This window comes from Peromyscus maniculatus, chromosome 3, assembly GCF_049852395.1.
Source record: "Peromyscus maniculatus bairdii isolate BWxNUB_F1_BW_parent chromosome 3, HU_Pman_BW_mat_3.1, whole genome shotgun sequence".
Taxonomy (NCBI): domain Eukaryota; kingdom Metazoa; phylum Chordata; class Mammalia; order Rodentia; family Cricetidae; genus Peromyscus; species Peromyscus maniculatus.
Genome location: NC_134854.1, coordinates 147098179 through 147120437, shown reverse-complemented (window position 1 = coordinate 147120437; position 22259 = coordinate 147098179). Strand labels below are relative to the sequence as shown.

General features: G+C 54.1%; 1 protein-coding gene across 3 annotated transcripts; it reads left to right on the top strand.

The window, feature by feature from the left end:
* Nucleotides 1–4855: 4855 nt before the first annotated feature.
* On the top strand, nt 4856–14534 carry Lag3 (lymphocyte activating 3). 3 transcript variants are annotated; one of them, XM_076567964.1, is made up of 8 exons: nt 4856–7393; nt 7790–7934; nt 8239–8531; nt 9118–9381; nt 9730–10005; nt 13339–13575; nt 13842–13868; nt 14300–14534. In XM_076567964.1, exons 1-8 carry the CDS (start codon nt 7336–7338, stop codon nt 14359–14361), a joined length of 1362 nt encoding a protein of 453 aa, XP_076424079.1. In that variant the 5' UTR covers nt 4856–7335; the 3' UTR covers nt 14362–14534. The 3 variants fall into 3 exon arrangements, with proteins under 3 accessions (XP_076424079.1, XP_006992171.3, XP_076424078.1); XM_006992109.4 differs by having other exon boundaries at nt 13842–13969; XM_076567963.1 differs by having other exon boundaries at nt 13842–14534.
* Nucleotides 14535–22259: the final 7725 nt, after the last annotated feature.

Genomic DNA, 22259 nt, shown 5'->3' with positions numbered 1-22259 from the left:
CCCAGTCCGCCCCCAGGAGCCAGACTCCAGCTCGCAAGCAGTAGGCTGGCATTTGGAGCGGTGTCTCCCCGCTGGAACCCCACCCCTTCCCACCTCCTCGCCCCACTCGGCTTTCTCCCGAGCCGTCAGTCTCTCCATTTCCCCCTCCTGGTCTCGTCCTTCCTCCCGCCCCGCTCGCTCTCCCGCCCTTCGCTTTCATCCTCCTATCCCCACCTCTCCAACCTCCTCTTTCATCCCCCTCCCCTCTCCTCTCCTCCCCGCTCCCGCCTGCCCCACCCCTGGGAAGCCCCTCCCGTCGGGCAGCGCCGCCTTAAAAGCGGGTTCCCTTCCCGGGGGCGGCAGCGGCTGGTCGGCGGCAGCTCTGCTGGTGCGGGGGCGGCGAGCAAGACCGAGCGACCGCGACCGGAGCGCGCCGGCCACCGCCCGCATCACCCTCCCGCCCGCCCGCCTGCCCGCCCGCCCTCCGGACGGCCGCAGCCCTGCGGGTCTCGGCTCGGGACCCACCCCCGCCCCACCCCGCGCGCCTCTGCCGCCTCTTGCAGCGAGCCAGCTTGCCGAGCGGCCGTCGCTGCCGCTGCCGCCGCCGCCACCGCGCCAAGTTCCGGCCGCGGCCACCCTCCGCCGTCCAGGGCCCCTCTGCCTCGGCCCCGGGACCCCGGCTCCCCGCCAGCCCCGGCCCCGGCACCATGTCGGAGAAGAGCGTGGAGGCAGCGGCCGAGCTGAGCGCCAAGGTACGGGCAGGGGCGGCGGCGGCGGCAGCCCGGCATCCGGGCGGCCCCGCGATCGGCGCGGTCGTTCGCGCCCGGTCGTCCCCGACGGCCCCGAGCGGCCCTGGCGCCAGGTCCCCGCGGACCCCGCTGCGCCCTCCCCCCGCTCGGAGCCCGGCGCTGCCTGCCCCGCTCGGCGCCGCCAGCGCCCTCTAGCGGCCCAGCGCGCGGTGGCTCGGGCCTCGCCGCCCGTCCCCGCCATCCCCACCCCTCTCGTGCCCCGCCGCGCCCGCCGCGGCCCGGTCCGCCCTCCCGTCGTCGGAGGGCGGCGCGTCTCGCCTCCCGGGCCGGGTGTCCGTGCCGCGGCTCCAGGTCCCTTTCCACTATGACCTCACCTTTCCTCTGCTAAGCGGTTTGCGATCCTCAAGTGTAAACAGGACTCTCCGGGGAGGCTGCTCCTCGGCCCCTCCCCTCGCGGCCCGGCCGTCTGTGCCCGTCCCCGGAGGGCTGCGCCTCTCCTGCACCCTCTTTTCTGCCCATCCTCATCCGTTCTCCCTCCACCACCGACTTTCGGTTTTCTCTTTATCGTTTCTCCTCATGTGGAATTCCTAAAAAAAAAATCAGAAAGGTGGAGAGAATTGCCTTCGAAAAAGCCGAAGCTCGGCATCGCCTGACCATACGTCAAGCTGTCTTTGCACTCAGCTTTGCACGTCAGCTGCCTTCCTGGCCTCATCCCTTTGCCCTTGTCTCTTTTCCAGCCTCCCTCCTAATTTCCCCAGGGAAACTGCCGAGTGTCGCTTAGGGAAATTAATGCGGCCAGGCTTGGGGGCTGGGAGCCCAGTCTTTTTTTAGGGGGGAGGGCAGTATAGTTCCGGAGGCTGGAGTGGAAGGGGGGAATCTGATAGCATGAAAGGCAGTGGGAGAGGGGACATGTGAGATCTGACAAGGTGCGCCTGTGTGGCCCTCCGGTGGGTTGTGCGGCGGCATGTGACTTCACTGAGTAGGCGTCTTTGTATGTCTGAGATCCAGCGAGTGTGTGGGACTGCCCGTGTCAGTTACATGTGTGCATGTGGAGACTGAGATGTTCCGGAGGCATGTTGCCGCTTTGTGAGCGCCGAGTGGCCCCACAGTGCCCCTGTGAGAGTGTGCCAGAATGCCCAAACATTGAGCCATGTGTCTCTAGAGCGCGTGGGCGCTCCCCGGTAGATGTGTGAGTTGGTGTTAGCCTGGATGAGCTTGTGTACCCGTGTCGAGGCCAGAGGGCAGCTTACCGCTGGGGGCAGGTCACATACCCTCCTGGAAAAGATCATGGAAGGACAGTGACCAGAAGGACAGGACCCAGGAGGAGGGGGGCCAGCCCTGCGGACTTTGGTCTCTGGTATTCGCCCTCCCTTCCCCTCACCCCTCCATCAACCGCGATGAGAAACTCGGGCCAGGGCCTGACCCAAGCGAAGCTGAGTTAGTCCCTGCCTGGCGCAGGATGTAAGGCAAAGCTCACCTGGTATTAGGAGCCAGCGCCAGACCCACCATGTGACAGCAGTGACGACCAAGCAGAGTGCAGAAGAAACCTGCCCGGAACTAGAGGGTCAGGTGCCCTTGCACTCTGCTCTCCTACCGGGAGAGGAGCGGCCCGTGTCCTCAGGCCAGTCGTTTGGCACCAGGCCCCTCCTCTACCCTAGACTTGTTCTAGAAAGGACACATCGTGCTGGGGTGATCTACTTAGGAAAACTCCGACCCACTTGGGATCATGCACACTAGAGTTGCATACTAACCTTAGATAAGATCGTAGAACGTGGCACCTGCCAAGGAGTATGATAGGGAGAAAAGTAGAATCTGCATGGGGCAGGAAGGCTGGTTTGTCCAGCCCGGCTTACCCACAGGAGCATCTCCCTCCCCAGGATGGGACTTGCAGCACCTGCTGGCATCTTGGAGGGGAGGGGAGGGGAGGGGAGGGACAGTCTGGTGGGAGGGGACTCTGGACAGGTAACTCTCACCCTCCCATCTAGGCCCAGACTTTATTTGTTGTGATTTCGACGTTGCCTTCTGAGTTATTTCCTTTACCGGACTTCCCCTTTATTTCCACTGAAAATGGCCACTTCTCCGCTTCTGCCGTCCCGGGGCATATGCGTGAAGGTGGAGAGGAGGGGGTACCAAACTGTTTCGATGGGGGATAGGCACCGCTGTGGGAATACAGTAGGCTAGGGTGATCTTCCGTAGTCCCATGCTGTTGGGCCAAGTCAAGTCGGAGCAGGAGGATTAGGAAGACACAGACAGGAAACAAAGGCCTTAGGAGCTGACGGGGACGCCGGGGAGGGATGCCCAGGGGAGAGAGTACTTAGGCAAAGGCCCCTGAGGTAGACAAAAGGCAGAGCAGGGCAGGCAGAGAGGGTGAGAGGGGGTGGGGCATCGAGGCTGCCAGCAGATGGGGGATTTGCTTTGTGGAGCTGAACTCTTAAGCTGGGGGGTGGGGGGGGAAGAACTCGGTGGTGTGGGATCCTCAGCGACTGCTTTCCCTTTCTCATTACTTTCCCACTCCCCCTGGGTCTTGAGGAAGAAAGTCTCTGGGATCAGCCAATTACGGCCCAAATTCGGAGGACCCGAGGATGTCTGTTGCTCCTTAAACTGTGGCCACCTTCTCTCAACACCTTGGACCTAGCTGCAGGGTTGGAGAACCGGGCTGGGGGCCTCGAGGGCTGTGCATCATTGGTGCTGAGAGAAAGGTGACCTTCTGCCTTGCAGGACCTGAAGGAGAAGAAGGAGAAAGTGGAGGAGAAGGCTGGCCGGAAAGAACGAAAGAAAGAAGTAGTGGAGGTGTGGAGATGGCCCCGCTCTGCCCCTACATCCTTCCCCCTCTTCTTACCTTCCTGGGGATGTTGGGGTCCTGCCTCTCTCCTGGCCGCCCCCCCCCCATTCCTTCCCTACCCCGAGTCCTTCCATCGTCCAGTGAGTGGTAACACAGCCAGCCTGACAGCGCTCGCTCCCTGCCTTGGTCCCCACAGGAGGAGGAGAATGGAGCTGAGGAGGAGGAAGAAGAAACTGCCGAGGATGGAGAGGATGATGATGAAGGAGATGAAGAAGGTAGGGAGGGGCAGGGAAGGCTGGGCTGGAAGAGTTGAGGCTCAAAGGAGCAGACTTTGGGGAGCAGTTGAAGGCCAGCAGCCGGGCTGAGGGTAACCACAGGGCGGCTGTGGGTCTGTGCCCGGAGCCCCCCACCCTGCCCCAATGACTTGTTTCTGGCTCCTCAGATGAGGAAGAGGAGGAGGAGGAGGATGAAGGCCCAGTGCGGAAGAGAGCTGCTGAAGAGGAGGTCTGACCGGGTGGGGACGTGAGGGGCTGTCAAGACTAGAGCAGGGGCTGGGTGCCCTTTGGATTTGGACCCAGGTCCTTGTGGTGGCCCAGGCACGGGCAGAGCAGGGCCAGCAGGCACAGGGGAGGCCTCCTTTGTACAGCTCCCCTCAACTCTTCTCCTTTCCACAGGATGAAGCAGATCCCAAGAGGCAGAAGACAGAAAATGGGGCATCGGCATGAGCCCCTGCCAGTGGGCTTGGGGACGGGAGGCCCCTCAGGTCCTGGAGGTGGGGCAGGAACACACAAGTACAGCCCCGCTTCTCCTGGCTCCCTGCTCTGGCCCTGCCCCAGAGCTGTGACCCTCGCCCTTCCACCCAGCCTCTCATTTCCATCTCCAGACACTGCTCCTCCACCCTCACTGCCATCCTTCCAGCTCCCGATCCGCCTCACCTGAGCTCCCCAGCCGGCCCTCACTGGTCCTCTAGCATTCCTTGTCCTTCACTTCCCCTCACCATCCCATCTGTCCTTGCAAAGCCTCTCCTTACCCTCGGCACCCCCAGCCTCTCAGCCTGCCCTTCTCTCCTGCCTGATCCCTGGGTCTCCCTCAGATTCCCTCCTCAGACAGCGCCAGGCCGGGGTGGGGCCGGGGTTGGGGCCAAGCCCCGAAGCTGCCCCCCTCCCCTTTTTGTATAATTTAATAAAGAAACGGTCGCGCTTCTGTTTTTAACCTGTCTCCTGATTTCCCAGAGTCCACTCAGTGCCTGAAAGGACAGAGAAGGGGTGGCTGACCTCATACCCAAATGATAGAAGACACGACCGGCCCTCCAGGGGTGGCCTGGGAGCCCAAGGTCTTCCTCTGGGTGTGACTTATGACCTGTTTTGGGTTCCTGGGGATGTTCACCTCAGCAGTGTACTCTATGTTAACCCACACAAGATCTAGACTCTGCTGAGCCCAGTGGAAAGCTACCAGCTCCTTTGTGCTGAACCAGGCAGATAGAAACAGCTCTAGAAACAGGAAGTCCCGCCCCGAAGTGGAAGAGGCTGGTAGGGTAGGCTTGGGTCTCACCTAGGGTTTGGAAAGAGAACTACCAAGCCTGGACACGTTCTGACATGTGGGAAGCAGGGTCCTCTTTAAGTCAAGCAGGGGAGGACTCCAGAGTTACTTACCTCTCAGGTCTGTCTCCCTGTCACGCGTCAGCTGGGCAGAGCTGGGGAGCCAGGGTTGTCAAGAGTCCTCCATTCCATCTGCCTCAGTTTCCACTGTTTTCAGATGGTCTCACTGTGCAACCCTGGCTGACTCCATTCACAGAGAACTGCCTGCCTCTGACTTCCAAGTGCTGGGATAATGGTCTTTTGGCGGTGGTGGTGGTGGCGGCTTCGGTCACACAGGGCAAACCTTGTAGCCCACAATGACCCTGAATTCACGAGGTAGCCCAAGCAAGCTTGAAATTCACAGCCTACTCCCACCTTCCAAAATCTGGGATTACATACAGTTAAGTAACAGCATTCCTGACTCCTCAGTTTTTCTTGAGTTTGCTCTGCTACAAGATTTCTGCATTATTCCGTCTCCATAAACCCTTCCCTTCATTTTTTTCAGTACAGAATCTTTAGGTGAGGGGACTTTGAAGATGGTGAAGTATCCTGTTGTCTGTAGCACAATTTTTTTTTTTTTTCCCGAGACAGGGTTTCTCTGTGTAGCTTTACGCCTTTCCTGGAACTCACTTGGTAGCCCGGGCTGGCCTCGAACTCACAGAGATCCTCCTGGCTCTGCCTCCCGAGTGCTGGGATTAAAGGCGTGCGCCACCACCGCCTGGCTTGTAGCACAAATCTTAATTGGTCTTCATAATAAAAACCCAGAGCTAGATATTGGGGTAAATGCTGAAAGATCAGAGACAAAGGAACAAACGTGGCCACCTCTAACCTCACCAGCTCCTCAACTGGAAAAAAAAGCTCCTGTCTCCTCCTGCCTTGTATTCCTTTTCTCTGCCCAGCCATATCACTTCCTGTCTCAACCTCCCTAGTGCTGGGATTAAAGGCGTGTGTGCCTTCCAAATACTGGGAGCAAAGGCATAAGAATCCCACCACCACCATAAGTACATGCCACCACTGCCTGGCCTCTACGGCTAACTAGTGGCTGGCTTTGCCTTCTGATCTTCAGGCAAGCTTTATTTGTTAGAGCATACACAAAATATCACCACAGTCCGCAGGGCTGGAGAGATAACTATCTGATGACCCCAGCAGTTGTTGGTACTAGCTGTTCTTCCAGAAGACCTGCATCCAGATTGGGCAGCCCACAAGCCACCTGTAACTGCCGTTCCAAGGAATGTGACACCCTCCAGGCCTCTGGGCATTCATTCATACACAGGCAGAATTCAGGTGCACAGACACATACATAGAAATAAATCTTTAAAGCAAATATCCCGTTGTTTCCCTCTTCCTAGAAGATGAAAAGTCACTCTATAATGCAAACAGGGTCAGGACCGCGGCATGCCTTCATGACCCCTAACGTAGGCAAGTCAATGCCTGTGACCCTCAGCTTCCTCGTCTGCGTTTTCACAAGTTGCGTTATGGAAAAATGTATAATACCATAAGTAGCAGAGAATGAAGATTGACACCTTGTAGCCACTGTGCTCTGCCACCAAGCCCTTCCTCGGATCTGCTAACTTGTGGTATGGTAATACTTCCTGTGTGCCTGTCCAGGAGATCCTGAACAGCTCCGGGGCTGGCAACAAAGTTCTTGGGAAGTTAATGGGAAAGAGCCTGTCGGGAAGAAAGAAGTGTGACTGTCATAGGAGGCAGCTTGGAGATACAGCTGTAGTTCTAGGAGAGAGAGAGACAGAGAGAGAGAGAGGACAGAGGGGGTGGCGGGGAGACCCGGTCTGAGGAAGTAAACAAGGGGAGTGCCATAACAGAGCCGGAGGGCTCTGCTGCTGGGAATCAGCCCCCTCACTCTTTCCACTGCGAATCGAAACCCCGAGCCCTGGCTGGGGGGCGGGCAGTGGGGAGGGGAAGTGGGGAAGGACTGGGGCCAGAGGAGCAGATCAGCATCCCAGCTCACGGAGGTGGCCTTGCCTCCACTGCTTTCTGCCCCAGCCCTGCGCTGGCCCAGGGGTGTGTCCCCCGCTTGCCCCTCATCCAGCCACCTTTCTTTGGTCTTTGGTCTCTGGCCATTGCATTGGCCCTCCTGCCCCCTCTCCCGACCCCCCTCCCCCGTGGTCTGGTTCACCCTACATTCTTTCTCTCTGCCTCTCCTCCCTCCTTGTAGAACTTCTCTTTTTTCCTCCCAGGACCCCTTTCTGACCTCCCTTGGAGGGCTAGGGAGGCCCCGGCCATAGAGGAGATGAGGGAGGCTCTGCTCCGAGGCCTGTTGCTTCTGCGGCTGCTCTGGGAAGCTCCAGGTAAGAGGGGGGCTCGGGAGAAGCCAGCAGGGACCATTATGGCCCGCCTCTCTAGCTTTGTGGTGGTGTCTAATGCCTTTTTTTTTTTTTTGGTTTTTCGAGACAGGGTTTCTCTGTGTAGCTTTGCGCCTTTCCTGGAGCTCACTTGGTAGCCCAGGCTGGCCTCGAACTCACAGAGATCCGCCTGCCTCTGCCTCCCGAGTGCTGGGATTAAAGGCGTGCGCCACCACCGCCCGGCGTCTAATGCCTTTTTTAAGGGCAGTCCTTCCAACCCCAAAGCCCCCGCCTCAGTCTCCCCTGACAGGGAGGAATGATTTTTCTCTCTCGGGAACGCCAAGTCCTTTCTCTATTTTCCAATCTCTTGGCTCACAGCCCTTGGCCTCTCTTGCTCCATAGTCGTGGCTTCAGAGCCTGGAAGAGAGGACTCGGTGGTGTGGGCCCAGGAGGGCACGCCTGTCCAGCTTCCTTGCAGCCCTCAACTCCACAGGAATCTCAGCTTTCTGCGAAGATCAGGGGTTACTTGGCAACATCAGCCAGATGGGTATGCACCCCAAAGTTGGGCGACAGAACCTCCCCATCTGGTTCTAATGGCATTCTGAAAAAAGCCCATCCCAGCCATTATTGTCACCTCTGAGAGTCCCTCTGAGGTCCCTAGTCGGCCACATCTCCAGTAGCAGATGGGAGCGGGGACAGGGGTGGTTGGGGGGTGGCGGGCGGCCGCTAAGGGTCAAGCGCTCTCCTAGGCATGTTGCTTTATCCCCAGAGTGTGTTTGGAGTGCATCTTCTTTATGGCTTTTTCAAACTGCCCCGGAATTTCTCAAGCCTTTTCTCCCTCCCCGCGACAGTGGCCAACCCGCTCCCACCCCTGCCTTTGACCTCAAGGGGATGCCCTCGCCTGGGAGGCCCGCACCCCATCATCCCTACACGATCCTGAGCGTGGCTCCCGGAGGCCTGCGCAGCGGGAGGCAGCCCATGCAACCCCGCGTGCAGCTGGAGGAGCGCGGCCTCCAGCGCGGCGACTTCTCGCTGTGGCTGCGCCCAGCCCTGCGCGCCGACGCGGGCGGGTACCACGGCGTGGTGCGCCTCCCGGACCGCACCCTCTCCTGCCATCTCCGCCTGCGCGTCGGCCAGGCCTCGAGTAGGTGGGGCGGGACAAAGGGAGCAGGGCTGGGAAGCAGGTCCCTGTCACCCCGAGACAGGAAGAGCCGCGGCAAGGGCGGCGCTTTAGACTCTGCCTGAGGGCCTCCCGAAGTGTTCGAGAAGGGGTGGCCGCTTGATGGCAGGGTGGAACGTGCCCCTCTGAAATGCATGCCTCTAGGCAGGGCCGAGGGGGCTACGGAGAAATTGTATCACACACCTCAGTTCCCTTCCCCCCACCCACAGCGGGAGCGCCCTCCACGTTGGAGGTAGAGGTGGGGCAGCACCTCTTCTTCGGGGGGGGGGGGGTCTAGAGTGATTCATTGAAGACATCCGTGGCTCATCCTCAGGCAAGGTCTGCCCAAAGAACAGGCCAAGTAAAGCGGTGGCAGGAGGCCGCGGAGGGGAGTCCCAGGTCTCTTGTTAAGCAAACCCAGGTTTCAAGTTGGGGGTTGGAATGGGAGGCTGTACGGAGAATCCGAACACAACGTCCCCGTTTCCCTGAGTTTTCAGCTTAGTTTGGCTGGCTGTGTTGAGAAAGTGCTTTCATCTAGTCGACTGACTGGTCCTTTTTTAATTTCTCACAGTGACCGCCTATCCCCCAGGACCCCTCAGGCCATCTGACTGGGTCGTTTTGAACTGCTCCTTCAGTCGCCCTGATCGCCCAGTCTCAGTGCACTGGTTCCAGGGCCAGAGCCAAGTTCCTGTCCACAAGTCCTCCCATCGCTACTTAGCTGAAAGTTTCCTCTTTCTGCCCCAAGTCCGTCCCCTGGACTCTGGGATCTGGCGCTGTGTCCTCACCTACAGAGATGGCTTCAATGTCTCCATTACATACAACCTCAAGGTTCTGGGTAACTCTCCCAAGCTGTCTTGACTCTTGACCACAACTCCTTCCTGCCCCCCACTTCGCCTGACTCATGGGCCCCCAAAAGCAGGTTCTCTGCTCCGTGTCTCAGTGTCCAAACCCTTTCCGATGTGGGAGTCTTCGGCTGTCGTCTCTCACTGCAGTTTTTCCCTTGGCTCTCCATCCTTCTGCACAGTATGGGTTTTCCAGTTTCCCTGGTCCCTCTGCTTTGTTCTGTCTCTTTGTACACCCAAGTACCTCCATCACCCTCTGCCTGCCTTCCTCACGTTCCCGCCCTCTGTCCCACTGCATACCCACCCCTGGGCATTGATCTTGGCTCTCCTGTTTCCTCCAGGTCTAGAGCCCCTGGCTCCTTTGACGGTGTACGCTGCAGCAGGTTCTAGGGTGGAGCTGCCTTGTCACCTGCCCCCTGGTGTGGGGACCTCTTCTTCACTCATGGCCAAGTGGACTCCTCCTGGGGGAGGCCCTGAGCGCCTGGTGGCTGGAAAGAATGGCGATTTTGCCCTTCAGCTTGAGGCCGTGGGTCTGGAGCAGGCTGGGACCTACAGCTGTAGCGTCGATCTGCAGGGACAGTGGCTCAGCACCACGGTCACTGTGGCAGTCATCACAGGTCAGCCACAGGTGGGAAAGGAAGAGCTGGCGTTTTAGAGGGCAGGGTGGGAGTGCTGGCTGGTCAGAGGCTGTGCATATGTACTCCGTGATGCTAGGCCATCTCAGACTGTAAACTTCTTAAGTTTTATTTGAGAGAGAGAGAGAGAGAGAGAGAGAGAGAGAGAGAGAGAGAGGCTGTGTGCTTGTGCGCATGCGCATATATGGGTGCATGTTCCTCAGCGCAGGTGGAGATCGCAGGATAACTCTGGAGTCATTTCCTTCCACCCACCTTTCTTCGGGTTCAGGAGGTTTGCATGGCAAGCGCCTTTTCTCATGAGGCCCAGGCTGCTGTAGCTTAGAGGATGACCTTCAACTCCTGATCCTTTTCCACTTCCAAGTGCTGGGATTATAGACAACTGCTACTGTGCCTGTCAAATTGTGGGCTGGTTTTTGTTGTTTGTTTTGTTTTTCTTTTTCAAGGTGAGGTTTCCCTGTGTAACCCTAGCTGTCCTGGAACTCGCTCTGTAGACCAGGCTGGCCTCAAACTCGGAGATCCAGGCTCTGTCTCCGGAGTGCCGGGACTAAAGACGTGCACCACCACACCCCGGCTTTTGGGCTGTGTTTTTTTTTTTTTTTTTTTTTTTTTTCACTTCCATGATAAAACAAAACAAAAACAAAACTGAAACTGAAAGTCTCCCCTTGAGTCACAAAATAAAAGTTCCACTTCTTCTCTAAGGAACTCCCCTACCGTAAATTGGCGGGAGGTCTGAGAAGCTAGAAACAGAGATGATAAAAGTTCAAATGGCCCAGAGAAGACAGCATATATTCTCAAAGTCTTGTTTGCTTTTGGCCTAGGGCTTGGTTAGAGTTGTGGGAGTTGACCTGGATTTGGAAGGGAGTTAATAAATCAGTCCCTTATGAGCAAATATTTGTAAGGCTTTTCCAAGACAATATAAAACAAAAACAGGCAAAGGAAAAATCCGAAAATAGGTGTTCATTGATTGGTAGCTATCAGCCACGACAGATTGGCTGTGTCTGCAGCATTCACCTGTGGCCATTAAGCACACAGTTGGTACTTAGTAATGTCCACTGGAGCCAGGCTTGGTGGGACACAGCTGTGATCCCAGCACTTGGCAAGAGGATCAGGAATCCAAGTACATAGTGAGTTCCAGACCAGCCTGGGCTACTTGAGATCCTGCCTCAAAACAAACAAACATTGATGGCATGACTAAGTAAAGGAACCAACAAACAACACATCTCTAGAATGTTAGCCCTGAATCCCACACACTTCTTCTACAACTCTGTCTAGATATTATGTTGACTCTGCCCCTCAGCTTCACTGTCAGCTTTTGCTGACTCAGTCTGTTGTCAGTCCATTGGAATTCCTAACCCTAAGATTATTTATTTTTATTTTATGTGCATTGGTGTTTTGCCTGCATGTATGTCTGTGAAGGTACCAGGTCCTCTGGAATTGGAGCTACAGACAATTGTGAGCTGCCATGTAGGTGCTGGGAATTGAACTCAAGACCGCAGAAGATCAACCAGTGCTCTTAACAGCTGAGCCATCTCGCCAGCCCCCTGAACTCCTGAACTCTTGATCTTTCTGCCTCTACCTCCAAGGGCTGGGATTACGAGTGTGAGCCACCATGTCTGGCCTCCAATGCCCCTCTCTTCTTCCTTCTTCCTCCTTCCTTCTTTTCTTTTTCGACAGAGTCTGAGGCAGCCCAGGTTGGCCTAAAGCTCACTATATAGTGGAGGATGGTCTTGAATTTCTACTTCTCCTGAGGTCACCTCCCAGATGCTAGGATTATAGACAGACAGCCCCCACATTCAGATTATGTGGTGCTGGGGATTGTACCCAGGCCTTCATAGAAACCAGGTAACTATCATCTGCTCTGAATCACCAGCACTCAGGTGTCTTCTAAAAGATCAACTGTGTTCAGCTTCTCAGGGGGAGAGACACTGTCACTCTTGCTTTACAGAGGAGGAGTGCTCTCAAGGTCGTACCACTGGGAAATGCTAGACTCAGGGTTTTTTTGAACTTGAAACTTGGATGTCTGTGTCACCAAGTCCCCCACGTGTGCCATGCTCAGCAGGGTCAAGGCCTTCACCATGGGTCCACCACCTTATTTCTAGTCAGCTTTGAGCATGCCCTGCTGTGGATCAATCAGTTGATTGCTCATGCTGTAAACATTCAGGAAGAGTCCATGAAGTTCATTCAGAGGCACCACAAAATGGGGGCATTGGTGTGAGCAAAGTGATGGAGGCAGGGGACTGGCATTGTTGGGAGCACTGGGTGCTAATTCGCCTGACTGATCATTGAGAGTCTGAGCATTTCAGAAGAGAAGCTTGTGTGTGTGTGTGTGTGTGTGTGTGTGTGTGTGTGTGTGTGTGTGTTTCTGTGTGAGTATGTGTACAGGGTATCCAAGGAGATGAGAAGAAACTGTTGAATCTTCTGGAGGTAGCGTTACAAGTGATTGCGAGCTGCCAGGCGTGGGTGCTGTGAACTGAATATGGGTCCTCTGGAACTTAGTAAACACTGAACCGTCTCTCCCTTTTTAATTTATTTAAAATTGTATTTTATAAAGCCAGGTGACGGTGGTGGTGCACGCCTTTAATCCCAGCACTGGGAGGCAGAGGCAGGCGGATCTCTGTGAGTTTGAGGCCAGAGCTGTTATATAGAGAAACCACATCTGAAAAAAACAACAACAATAAAAAGTATTTTATTATATGTATATGGGTGTTTTTCGGGCTTGTACATCTGTGGCTGGTGTCCACAGAAACAGAAGAGGGCATTGGTCTCCTAGATCTGGAGTTACAGACAAGATTGTGAGCTGCCAAGTGGGTGTTGGGAGTTGAACCTGGGTCCTCTGGAAGAGAGGAAACAACAAGTATTCTTAACTACTGAGGCATCTCTCCAGCCTTATTTTCTTTTTAAAACAAGATCTCATGTAGCTCCAGCTGACCTTGAATTCAATGTGTAGTGGATCTTTAACTTCTCATTTTCTTGTATCTATACCCAGTCTGTATGGTGCTGGGGACTGGACCCAGGGACTCATACATTCCTGTGACCAGGTGGGACACCCCTGTAATCCCAGTACTTACCAAGTAGAGGCAGGAGAATCAGGAGTTCAAGGTTATCTTTGGCTACATAGTAAGTTCAAGGCCAGCTTGAGCTACATGAGACTCTGTCTCAAAAACATGACACAAACCAAGGATCAATTTAGTCGTGACCTTTGAGGTCTTTTCCCAACCAGATCTCCAGTGAGAGTAAGGTGACAGAGATGTGGGATTGCAACTTTGTAACAACCCAGGGGGCAAGACATGAGACATCTTCTCTATAATTTTTCAGTGACTCGTCAATCCTTTGGGTTACCTGGCTCCCCGAGGAAGCTGTTGTGTGAGGTCACCCCAGCATCTGGACAAGAAAGATTTGTGTGGCGTCCCCTGAACAACCCGTCCAGGAGTTCTCCAGGCCCCAAGTTGGAGATACAGGAGGCCAGGCTCCTTTCTGAGCCTTGGCAATGCCAGCTGTACCAGGGGCAGAAGCTTCTCGGAGCAGCGTTGCCCATGGCAGAGTCTAGCCCAGGTCTGAGGCTCTAATGCTATGGCCCCAGCTCCAAAGCAGTCACCTCGGTCATCTCCCAAGCCCTCCACCCCCACCTCTTCCCCTCCCCAGTCGGGGACCTGGCTTCAAGCTCTCTAGGCCTGACCTATTTCTGTCATTCATTAGCTGAATGATCCTGGACAAGGTCCCTAAACTCTCCGACCTCATTGTATCTGTAAAGGATGAGGTGTAGTAAGGTGTCCTTTTTGATCTCCGACCCTAGGTCTAATCCAGTGCTTTCTTCATAGGTGCCCGGAGTGCAAAGAGAACCTCAGGTGACCTTAAAGGAAGCCATCTCTTTCTCCTCATCCTCGGTAGCTTCTCACTGTTCCTTTTGGTGACTGGGGCCTTTGGCTTCCACCTATGGAGAGGAAAGGTACTCCAAGGACGGAGCTCACTCTCCTCAGACCTCAGAGTGCTGTGTGGGACCCCTTCCTCGAGGAAGACAACTATAGTCAATTCTGAATATGCTCCCAGAGTCCCTGTACTGGGAACACCTTGTAGCTGGGACCCAGAGCCCCTGTCCTGGGAACACCTTGTAGCTGGGGCCCAGAGCCCCTGTCCTGGGAACACCTTGTAGCTGGGAAGTTCAGAGGGGCTGAAAGAAGGCCCTGGGTCAGATGAGGAAGGCTGGAAAGAAAGCAGTAGAACTCAGTATTTGCCCTGTTCCTTCCTCCTCCACTGCCCTTTCCATCTTTCCCCACAGTGGCTGCGGAGAAGATTTTCTGCCTTAGAGAATGGGATTCACCCACCTCCGGCTCCGAGTAAGACAGAGGAGCTGGAACAAGAACTGGAGATGGAGCAGGAGCGAGAGCCCGAGCCGGAACTGGAGCAGGAGCCACAGCTGGAGCCAGAGCCCAGGCCGCTCTGACCTGGAGCTAAGGCAGCCAGCAGATCGCAGCAGCTCCGTCCGTCCGGAATAAACTCCCTGTCAGCAGCAAGCTGGAGTCTGACTCTTTCTTGTCCGGGGATGGTTCTGGTCTCTCCCAGCCACTGGGGGCTCCCGTCTCCCACGCTAGCCTCCCAACCTACTTTCTCCAGCCGATCTTGCTCCTCACTCCCTTTTCTGTTGCTAGCCTCTTTGTCTTTCTCCCGAGCGATCCTTTTCCCCCACTAAAGCTCACTTCTTACCTCCGCAGACCCTTCCCCATAGTCTACCCACATTTTGCTGGCTGTCCTGGTCTCCTGTATATTCTTGTCCCTTTGGCCCGCAGCAAAGCTCAGCTGCACTTCAGCCCTGGGTTTAGACACCTACAGCGAAGGGAAGCACAGACAGGCAGGCAGACACGCACGCACGCGCACAGGCGCGCGCGCGCGCACACATGAGCCGGCCATGTGAAGTCCTCCAGGAGATGGGGGCCTCCTAATCTTTCTGGGTAACCAGCTGACGTTGCTCCCTCTGCCCCATCCCCCATGTTTGTCATCCCTGGGTGACTTGTCTGGTCCCAGACATGACAACACACTGCCACCTGGTGGTCGCTGCTTGTCACACCCCAGAGGAGGTCACTGGACCAACCGCCACAGGCCTGACTTCTAACACACTGCCGTGGGCAAGATGGAGCCAGCATGCGGGGTGCTTCGTTTATGGTGTGCACTCGGGGTGTGCAGCAACGAGTGTGCTCCAGAACCTGCCACATGGCTTATGCATTCTGCGGAACAATGCAAGCTTCAGGAAATGCAGTCCTGGTCCTGGCAGGGTTATAATCCAACTGTGACAAAGGGGAGGGCCGTAAACAAAGGGCGCAGGCAGGGAGAGAAACAACCCACCAGACAGCTGGGTATTGCTGCAGCTGTGGAGTCAGAAGGCCTGGACCCTCATTCTGCTGCTGTTGGTGAGGCTGTTGCAATCTCTTCGAACCTTTTGTTTCCTAACCTATTAAGTGGGACAATGGCCAGGCACAGAGGCATGCACCTGAAGTCTCAGCTACATGGGGGACCGAGGTAGGAGGAGCCCCTTGGGTCTAGGAGTGTTGGACAAACATGGGAACATAGTGAGATCCCATCTTTAACAAAATGAGTGTGAAGGTGCCTGCCTGTAATCCCAGCATTTGAAAAAGTCAGCTTCTAGTTAGTTCGAGGCCAGCCTAGGCTACATCAGACCCTGACTCAAAAATAAATTAATAGACTACTGAGTGGTAGTGAGGCACATCTTTAATCCCAGCACTCAGGAGGTAGAGGCAGGTGGATCTCTGAGTTTGAGGCCATCCTGGTCTACAGAGTGAGTTCTAGGACAGCCTGGTCTACAGAGTTCCAGGACAGCCAGGACTACACAGAGAAACCTTGTCTCAAAAAAAAAAAAAAAAAAAAAAAGCCCCAAAACAAATTAATTAATTTAAAAAAAAATCCTGGGCACGGTGGGGCACATCTTCATATCTTTACTCTCAACCCTTGGGAGGTAGAGGCGGGGGAGGGGGATCTTTATGAGTTCGAGGCCAGCCTGATCTACATAGTAAGTTCTAGGACAGCCAGGGCTACACAGAGAGACCCTGTCTCAAAAAGCAAGCAAACAATTATTTTCATTAATAGGCCCAGTGAGATATGGCAGAGGGTAAAGGAACATGCCATACAAGCTTGGTGACCTGATTCACCATTGCTTGGAACCCATGTAAAGATGAGAGAAAAGAACAACCAATTCTGCAAAGTTATCCTCTGAACTCCACATGCACGCTGTGGCAGCCACCCCCACAGACACACCATGCACATGTACATGATGATAATAAATAAATAAATAAATGGACAGTGGTCTGGGCTGTCAGTAGATGCGTGGTAAGCGTGAGGGCCCAAGTTCAGATCCCCACCCCCCACATAAGAGTTAGGAGACTTTCAAAGACCCTTTAGGACTCTGCTTTACAGTGTGTTTGTCCCCGTTCCTTCGTTCTGCCCTACTGTGTTTCCACCTGTAACAACTCAAGAGTTCCAACCACAAGCCTCGGGACTTCAGATTGCCTTAAATGGCTTGTTATTCAGGCTTCAGGGGCTCCCTGCTTCCCTATGGCTCAACACAAAGTAATAGCGTTACTTTCCATTCTCTGTCCGCACGCACGTCTCTGGCCCTTGTGTCTCCATAGAGACAGAGATCTCTAACCCGGTGGCGCACAAACACCTGATAGGGAGTTGGTCACAGTGTGTGTATGCCACCACGACCCTCCTGCGGGCTCCCTCACTCTTGTGTTCAATAATTTGCTCTCCTACGCAGAGCTAAAGTTCCCGATAAATAGGGTTATCTGAGGCAAATGCCCAGGCCTCCACACTCACCACAGTGTGAGGTCTCAGGGCTTCCCCCAGACTTGAAGGAGTCACTGACTGAGGCCCAGAGGCAGCTGCTGAGGTAGCTTCTCAGCAGCCCTGCCTCAGACCTTCTTTCCATGGCCTCAGTGGAAGCCGCCACGTTTTCACAGGGCAGGGGTTTCCTGGAAAGTTCTGTGGGTGGCATTTTTGCTTTGTACTAGAAAATAACCTATGCCCTTTGGGTTTATGAAAGGAGTTGTCATAGGTTCACGGGGCTCATGCAGGGGCTCCCCCATGCTCTTTCACGGAGGGAACAGAGTGGAGGACCACCTTGTTCCTCTGTCTCACATGGGAAGGAGGGAGAGAGAGTGGTTATACCTTGTGTATAACCGCGCTGCACTGTGGGGTCTTCCTTAGGGGTGATGTTCCTGCTGGCATTCCTTCCCCACAAAACCCCACCCTCCAGCCAGCAGGGTAACTTCTAGCTCTTTCTGTGTCCTTTTAAAGTCTCCGGGAGTTGGGTTAATTGGTTAGGTGTCCCCCAGTGGTTGTTGGTCTGTTTCGGGTTTTTGATGGCATTAGATATGAAACCTACCAGTTTACCTATAAACCAGTGCCCTGGCCTGGGAGCCTGGAGGGGAAGGTATGTGAGAAGGCAGTTTGCTCAGGGAGCTTTAGGGGTGGGTGGGGAGTCATCTCAGAAGCAAAGTGTGTCTATTATAGCTATCTATTGCTGAGTTAAAAAAATCACCCCCAAACTTAGTAATCTTTTCATGGCCAGAAATCAGGCCAGCTGAATAGTTCTGGTACAGGGTCTATCCTATGGCTGCTCTAAGGTGTGGCCAAAGCTATGGTTAAGGGCAAGCTTGGCCTGGACTGAGGGATCTGCCTCCTAAAAGGCTCACTCAGGTGGCCAGGGGCCAGAAGCCTCAATTCTTCCCCTTTAGTGCGGCAGCAGCTGTGACTGCCCCCCCCTGTGACGGGCAGGATGGATCCGATAAAAGCATTCCTCTCATGCCCTGATCTTGAAAGTGATCGGCCACCCCTTCTGCCCTTTTCGAAGATCACACAGGCCAGTGTGTGGTACGGTATAGGAAGGGGCCCGATAAGGACGTGAACCACGGGAAGTGGGACTGCCGGGGCCACTTACAGCCTGGCTGTCACGAGGGAGCAGTGTTTGAATGACAGACAGCCCCGAAAGGGCTGTGGCGTCTGATTATCCTCCATCCCTGGCCTTCTCCCGGACCGGACCTAGCGGTCTTCTCCATTGTCAACTGCCCAGATGTACTGGAGGCTAACGAAGCTCAAGCCGGTCAACCAGGAGGCTATCCTGTGGGCATTCAGACCTTTGGCCACCGCTTCTCCCACCTCTGAATTTGTTTACTGGGCTCCATGGGTCAGAGAATTTTCTGCCCTACATCCCCAGCCAAGCCAAGGTGTTGGGGTTCACATCGGAGCCCCTGCTGTTACCCTTCCTCAAAGAAAACAGAACAAAGGGCCTAGATTTCCCTTCTGAGCCCCACCCTAAGATGGAGTCTTTTCTTTAAAGGGAATGAGGTTGGGGTGGGGGTGGGTTCTATCATCTCCACTCTGTGGCTGACAGTTTCTCCAAAGGGTCACAGGTGTCAGCTGGCTGAGCCACGGCTGAGCCCTGAGATAGGTTACCCCCGTCCTCTCATGGCTGGAGCAAGCCTCTGGGAGTCACAGAAGGTGTCCGAGGGGCTCGTGAAAACGTGGCCGGGATGGAGGTGGAATTGGTTCTCCTAGATACAGCTTCCAGGGAAAAACCCATGTAACCCTGCCCGGCTACTCACCCCTGCCCACCCCACAGCTATCTTAGGAGAGCGACTGTGTTACAGCAGATGGTTCCTGTAACGAGGTCACCACAGGGCTGCACCTGGTGCTCCACTTCCCAGCCCTGGGCTCCGACACCCTGGTCTCGAGGGCTCTGTGGGTAGCCTCTCATAATGCTGGGCTGGGGGGCTCTGCTTCCCCCGCTCCCACTCTCTCCCTTTGGTGACTTCTCCCTCTTCTTAGCCAGGAAGCGCAGAATCCAAACAGCAAAAATAGATCCAACCAAGAACTGGGAATCTGTAGAAACCAGGCTCCAAGCTCATGGAGCACGGCAAGACTGCCTGGCGCCAGTTTCCTTTGTAAAATGAGGATTGTGAGCTGACGTCGGTGGTTCATGCCTGGATTTCTCCAACTGGGAAGCTGAGGCAGGAGGAGCTCCTACTCCTTGGCCAGACAAAGCTTCTTAGGGAGACCGTCTCAACAAAGCGGACAAAACATGGAAAGGACTTTCTACAGGTTTTCTTCTGTGGAACTGAGGGTTGGACCCAGGATCTCACACATGCTGGGGAGATGCTCTTCCACTGAGCTGTCCTCAGCCGTATTTATTCATTCTTTTATTCTGAGGCAGTGTCTAACTAGGTAGCACAGGTTGGCCTACACCTCCAATTCCTCTAGCCTAAGCCTCCCAAGGACTGGGATTACAGATGTGAGCCACCACATCTGGTTTCTATTCTTTAGCTGATCTATCAAAACTTTAAAAGTGCATTTATTAAGCTGAGTGTGGTGCTGTAGGCCTTTAATACAGTACTCAGGAGGCAGAGTTGGCCAAAATCCCTGAGTTTGAGGCTAGTCTGGTCTACAGAGGGAGTTCCAGGACAGCCAGGGCTATACAGAGAAACCTTGTCTCGATAAGCCAGAAAAACAAACAAAAACAAATAACTCCACTTACTAGTGAGAATACCTCCTGTGTAATGTGTTGATATATATATATATATATATATATATATATATATATATATATATCAACACATTAATGTATATATGTAATATTTAAATCAGGGTAAATGGAATTATAGACTTGGCTCAGTGGTTAAGAGAGAGCACTGGTTGTTCTTCCAGAAGCCTGGGTTCGATTCCCAGCACCCACATGGGGGCTCACAACCACGTAGCTCCCGTCCCAGGGATTCAGTGTCCTTTTCTGACCTCTGAGGGCACCAGGCACACATACACTGCACAGACATATATGCAGGCAAAACATTCAAACACATGAAATAGTAAAAATAATAAATCTAAATCAGGGCAAACATCTATCTACTCCAAAAATCTAACATTTCTTCATAGGGAATGTTCTGCTTGTTTGTTTTTATTTTTGAGACAGGTTTCTTCGGGTAGCCCTGGCTATCCTGGAATTCACTTTGTGGACCAGGCTGGCCTCTAACTCAAAGATCCGCCTGCCTCTGCCTCCCAAGTGCTGGGATTAAAGGCGTGCGCCACCATGCCCAGCCATAGGGAACTTTTTAAAACATTCTTTCTTCTAAGTTCTTGTGGGCCTTGAATTTGTAATCCTATCTCTGTCTTCCAAGTATAGGATTACAGGCTTGTGAACCAGGCCCAGCTTCCTATAGCTTTATGAAATGCACAGTACATTAGGGTTGCCTGTTATCACCTGGCAGAACTCCTCCTCCTCCCCATTTCCCTTCCCCACTCCTCCTCTCTGCTCTCCCTTCTCCCTCCTCCCCACTTCCCTTCCCCACTCTTCCTTCCTGTTCCCCACTCCGCCTCTACTCCTTTTTCCTGCTCCTCCTTCTCCCTCCTCCTTCCCCTTCCCCACTCCTCCTCTCTGTTCCCCTTCTCCCTCCTCCCTCCCCTTCTCCACTCCTCCTCCTTGCTCTTCCTTCTCCTTCCTCCCCTCCCCTCCTCCTCTCCTCAGCTTCTGATAACCTCGATTCTACCTTCAACTTCTATGAAATGAACTTTTCCTTCCTTCCTTCCTTCCTTCCTTCCTTCCTTCCTTCCTTCCTTCCTTCCTTCCTTCCTTCCTTTCCTCCCCTTTCTCCTTTCCTTCTTTGCCAGTGCTGGGGATTGAACCCAGGGCCTTGACCATGCTGGCAAGCACTCTACTCAGACCAACTCTTTGAAGTTCCCCAGTGAGAGCGCAGTCCAAAAGGAAGAACAGCCTCCAGAGGTGAGGCTCCAGGTGACACCAGCCGATGAGATTGTCATTCCCCCTGCCATGGGAGGACATCATCCTCAGCCATCATCCTTGCTTGGTGTGTGTGAGGGAGACAGGGTCTCACTGGTAGCCCTGGCTGAACTGGAACTTGCTATGTAGACTGGGGTGGCCTTGAACTTACAGGGATCTTTTCACCTGTCTGATCCTGAGTCTGGGACTAAAGATATGCACCATCTGCCCACCATTCCTCCTTTTGAGGCAGGGTCTTAGTATGTCCCACAAGCAGTCCTGGAACTTTCTCTCCCTGCGCAGCTCAGGATAGCCTTGAACTTGTGGTAATGCTTATGCTTCAGCCTTATGAATGCTGAGAACTACCACATCTGGTTCCCAGCCCAGTTTGTCTTTTGTGCATGTATGCAGATGTGTGCCTGCTCACGTGTGCGGGTACACACGCATGTGCACATCAGTGTGGAGGAGGCCACAGGTCAACTTTGGGCATCTTTCCTCAGGAGCTGTCCACCTTGCTTTTGGTTTTTGTTTTTGTTTTGTTTGTTTGTTTGCAACAGGGTCTCACTATATAGCCTTGGCTGACTTGAAGTTTGCTATCTAGACCAGGGCTCTCAAACTCACAGAGATACACTGCCTTGGCTTCCCAAGGACTAGGACTAAAGGCATGTGCCACTACACTGAGTCTCATGGTGTTTTCTGAGACAGGGTATGTTACTGAGTCCTAAACTTGCTTTTTGGATTAAAGCTGGCTGACCAGAGCCCAAGGGACTCCCCATTTCTGTCTCCCTAGTGCTGGGATTACAAGTGTGTGCTACCACACTAACTTTTATTGCATGGATGAGGAGCACATCCTTAGGCGTCTTTGCAAGTTTTTACTGACTGAGCGGTCTTTCTAGGCCCCTCAGCCCCAAATTTTGTTTTTGTTTTTTGAGACAGGGTTTCTCTGTGTAGTCCTGGCTATCCTGGAACTCGCTCTGTAGACAGGGTGGTCTCGAACTCACAGAGATCTGCCTGCTTCTGCCTCCCGAGAGTTGGGATTAAAGGTCTACGCCACCACTGCCCAGCTCAATTAAAAAAAAAAAAAGTCATTCTGCCCCAGTTTCCATGTCATAGTGCCCATGTCGTGCCGTTCTGTGAAGATAAGTAAACGTCAATCATACAAAGCCCATAGCTAAGTCATCTGCTCACCACAGACCTTTCTTCCTCTTTTCTTTTCCTCTCTGGAAAGCCCCTCAGGGGAAACAGGCTTTGATTTCCTTGACTCCCAGGAGCCCATCTGCACAGTTAATCACAGCCCCACACCCACAGAGTCAGCAGGCTGACCAGGTCCCGCCTGGCCCATAGCTTGCCAACTGGTAGGTCTAAAGCTAGAGCCAAGCCTGGGAATGGCTTTGTCTGGTCCACCCAGTGGCATAGCAAAAACCCCATTTCTGTCGTTAAAATAAGGAGATACTGCGTGCTA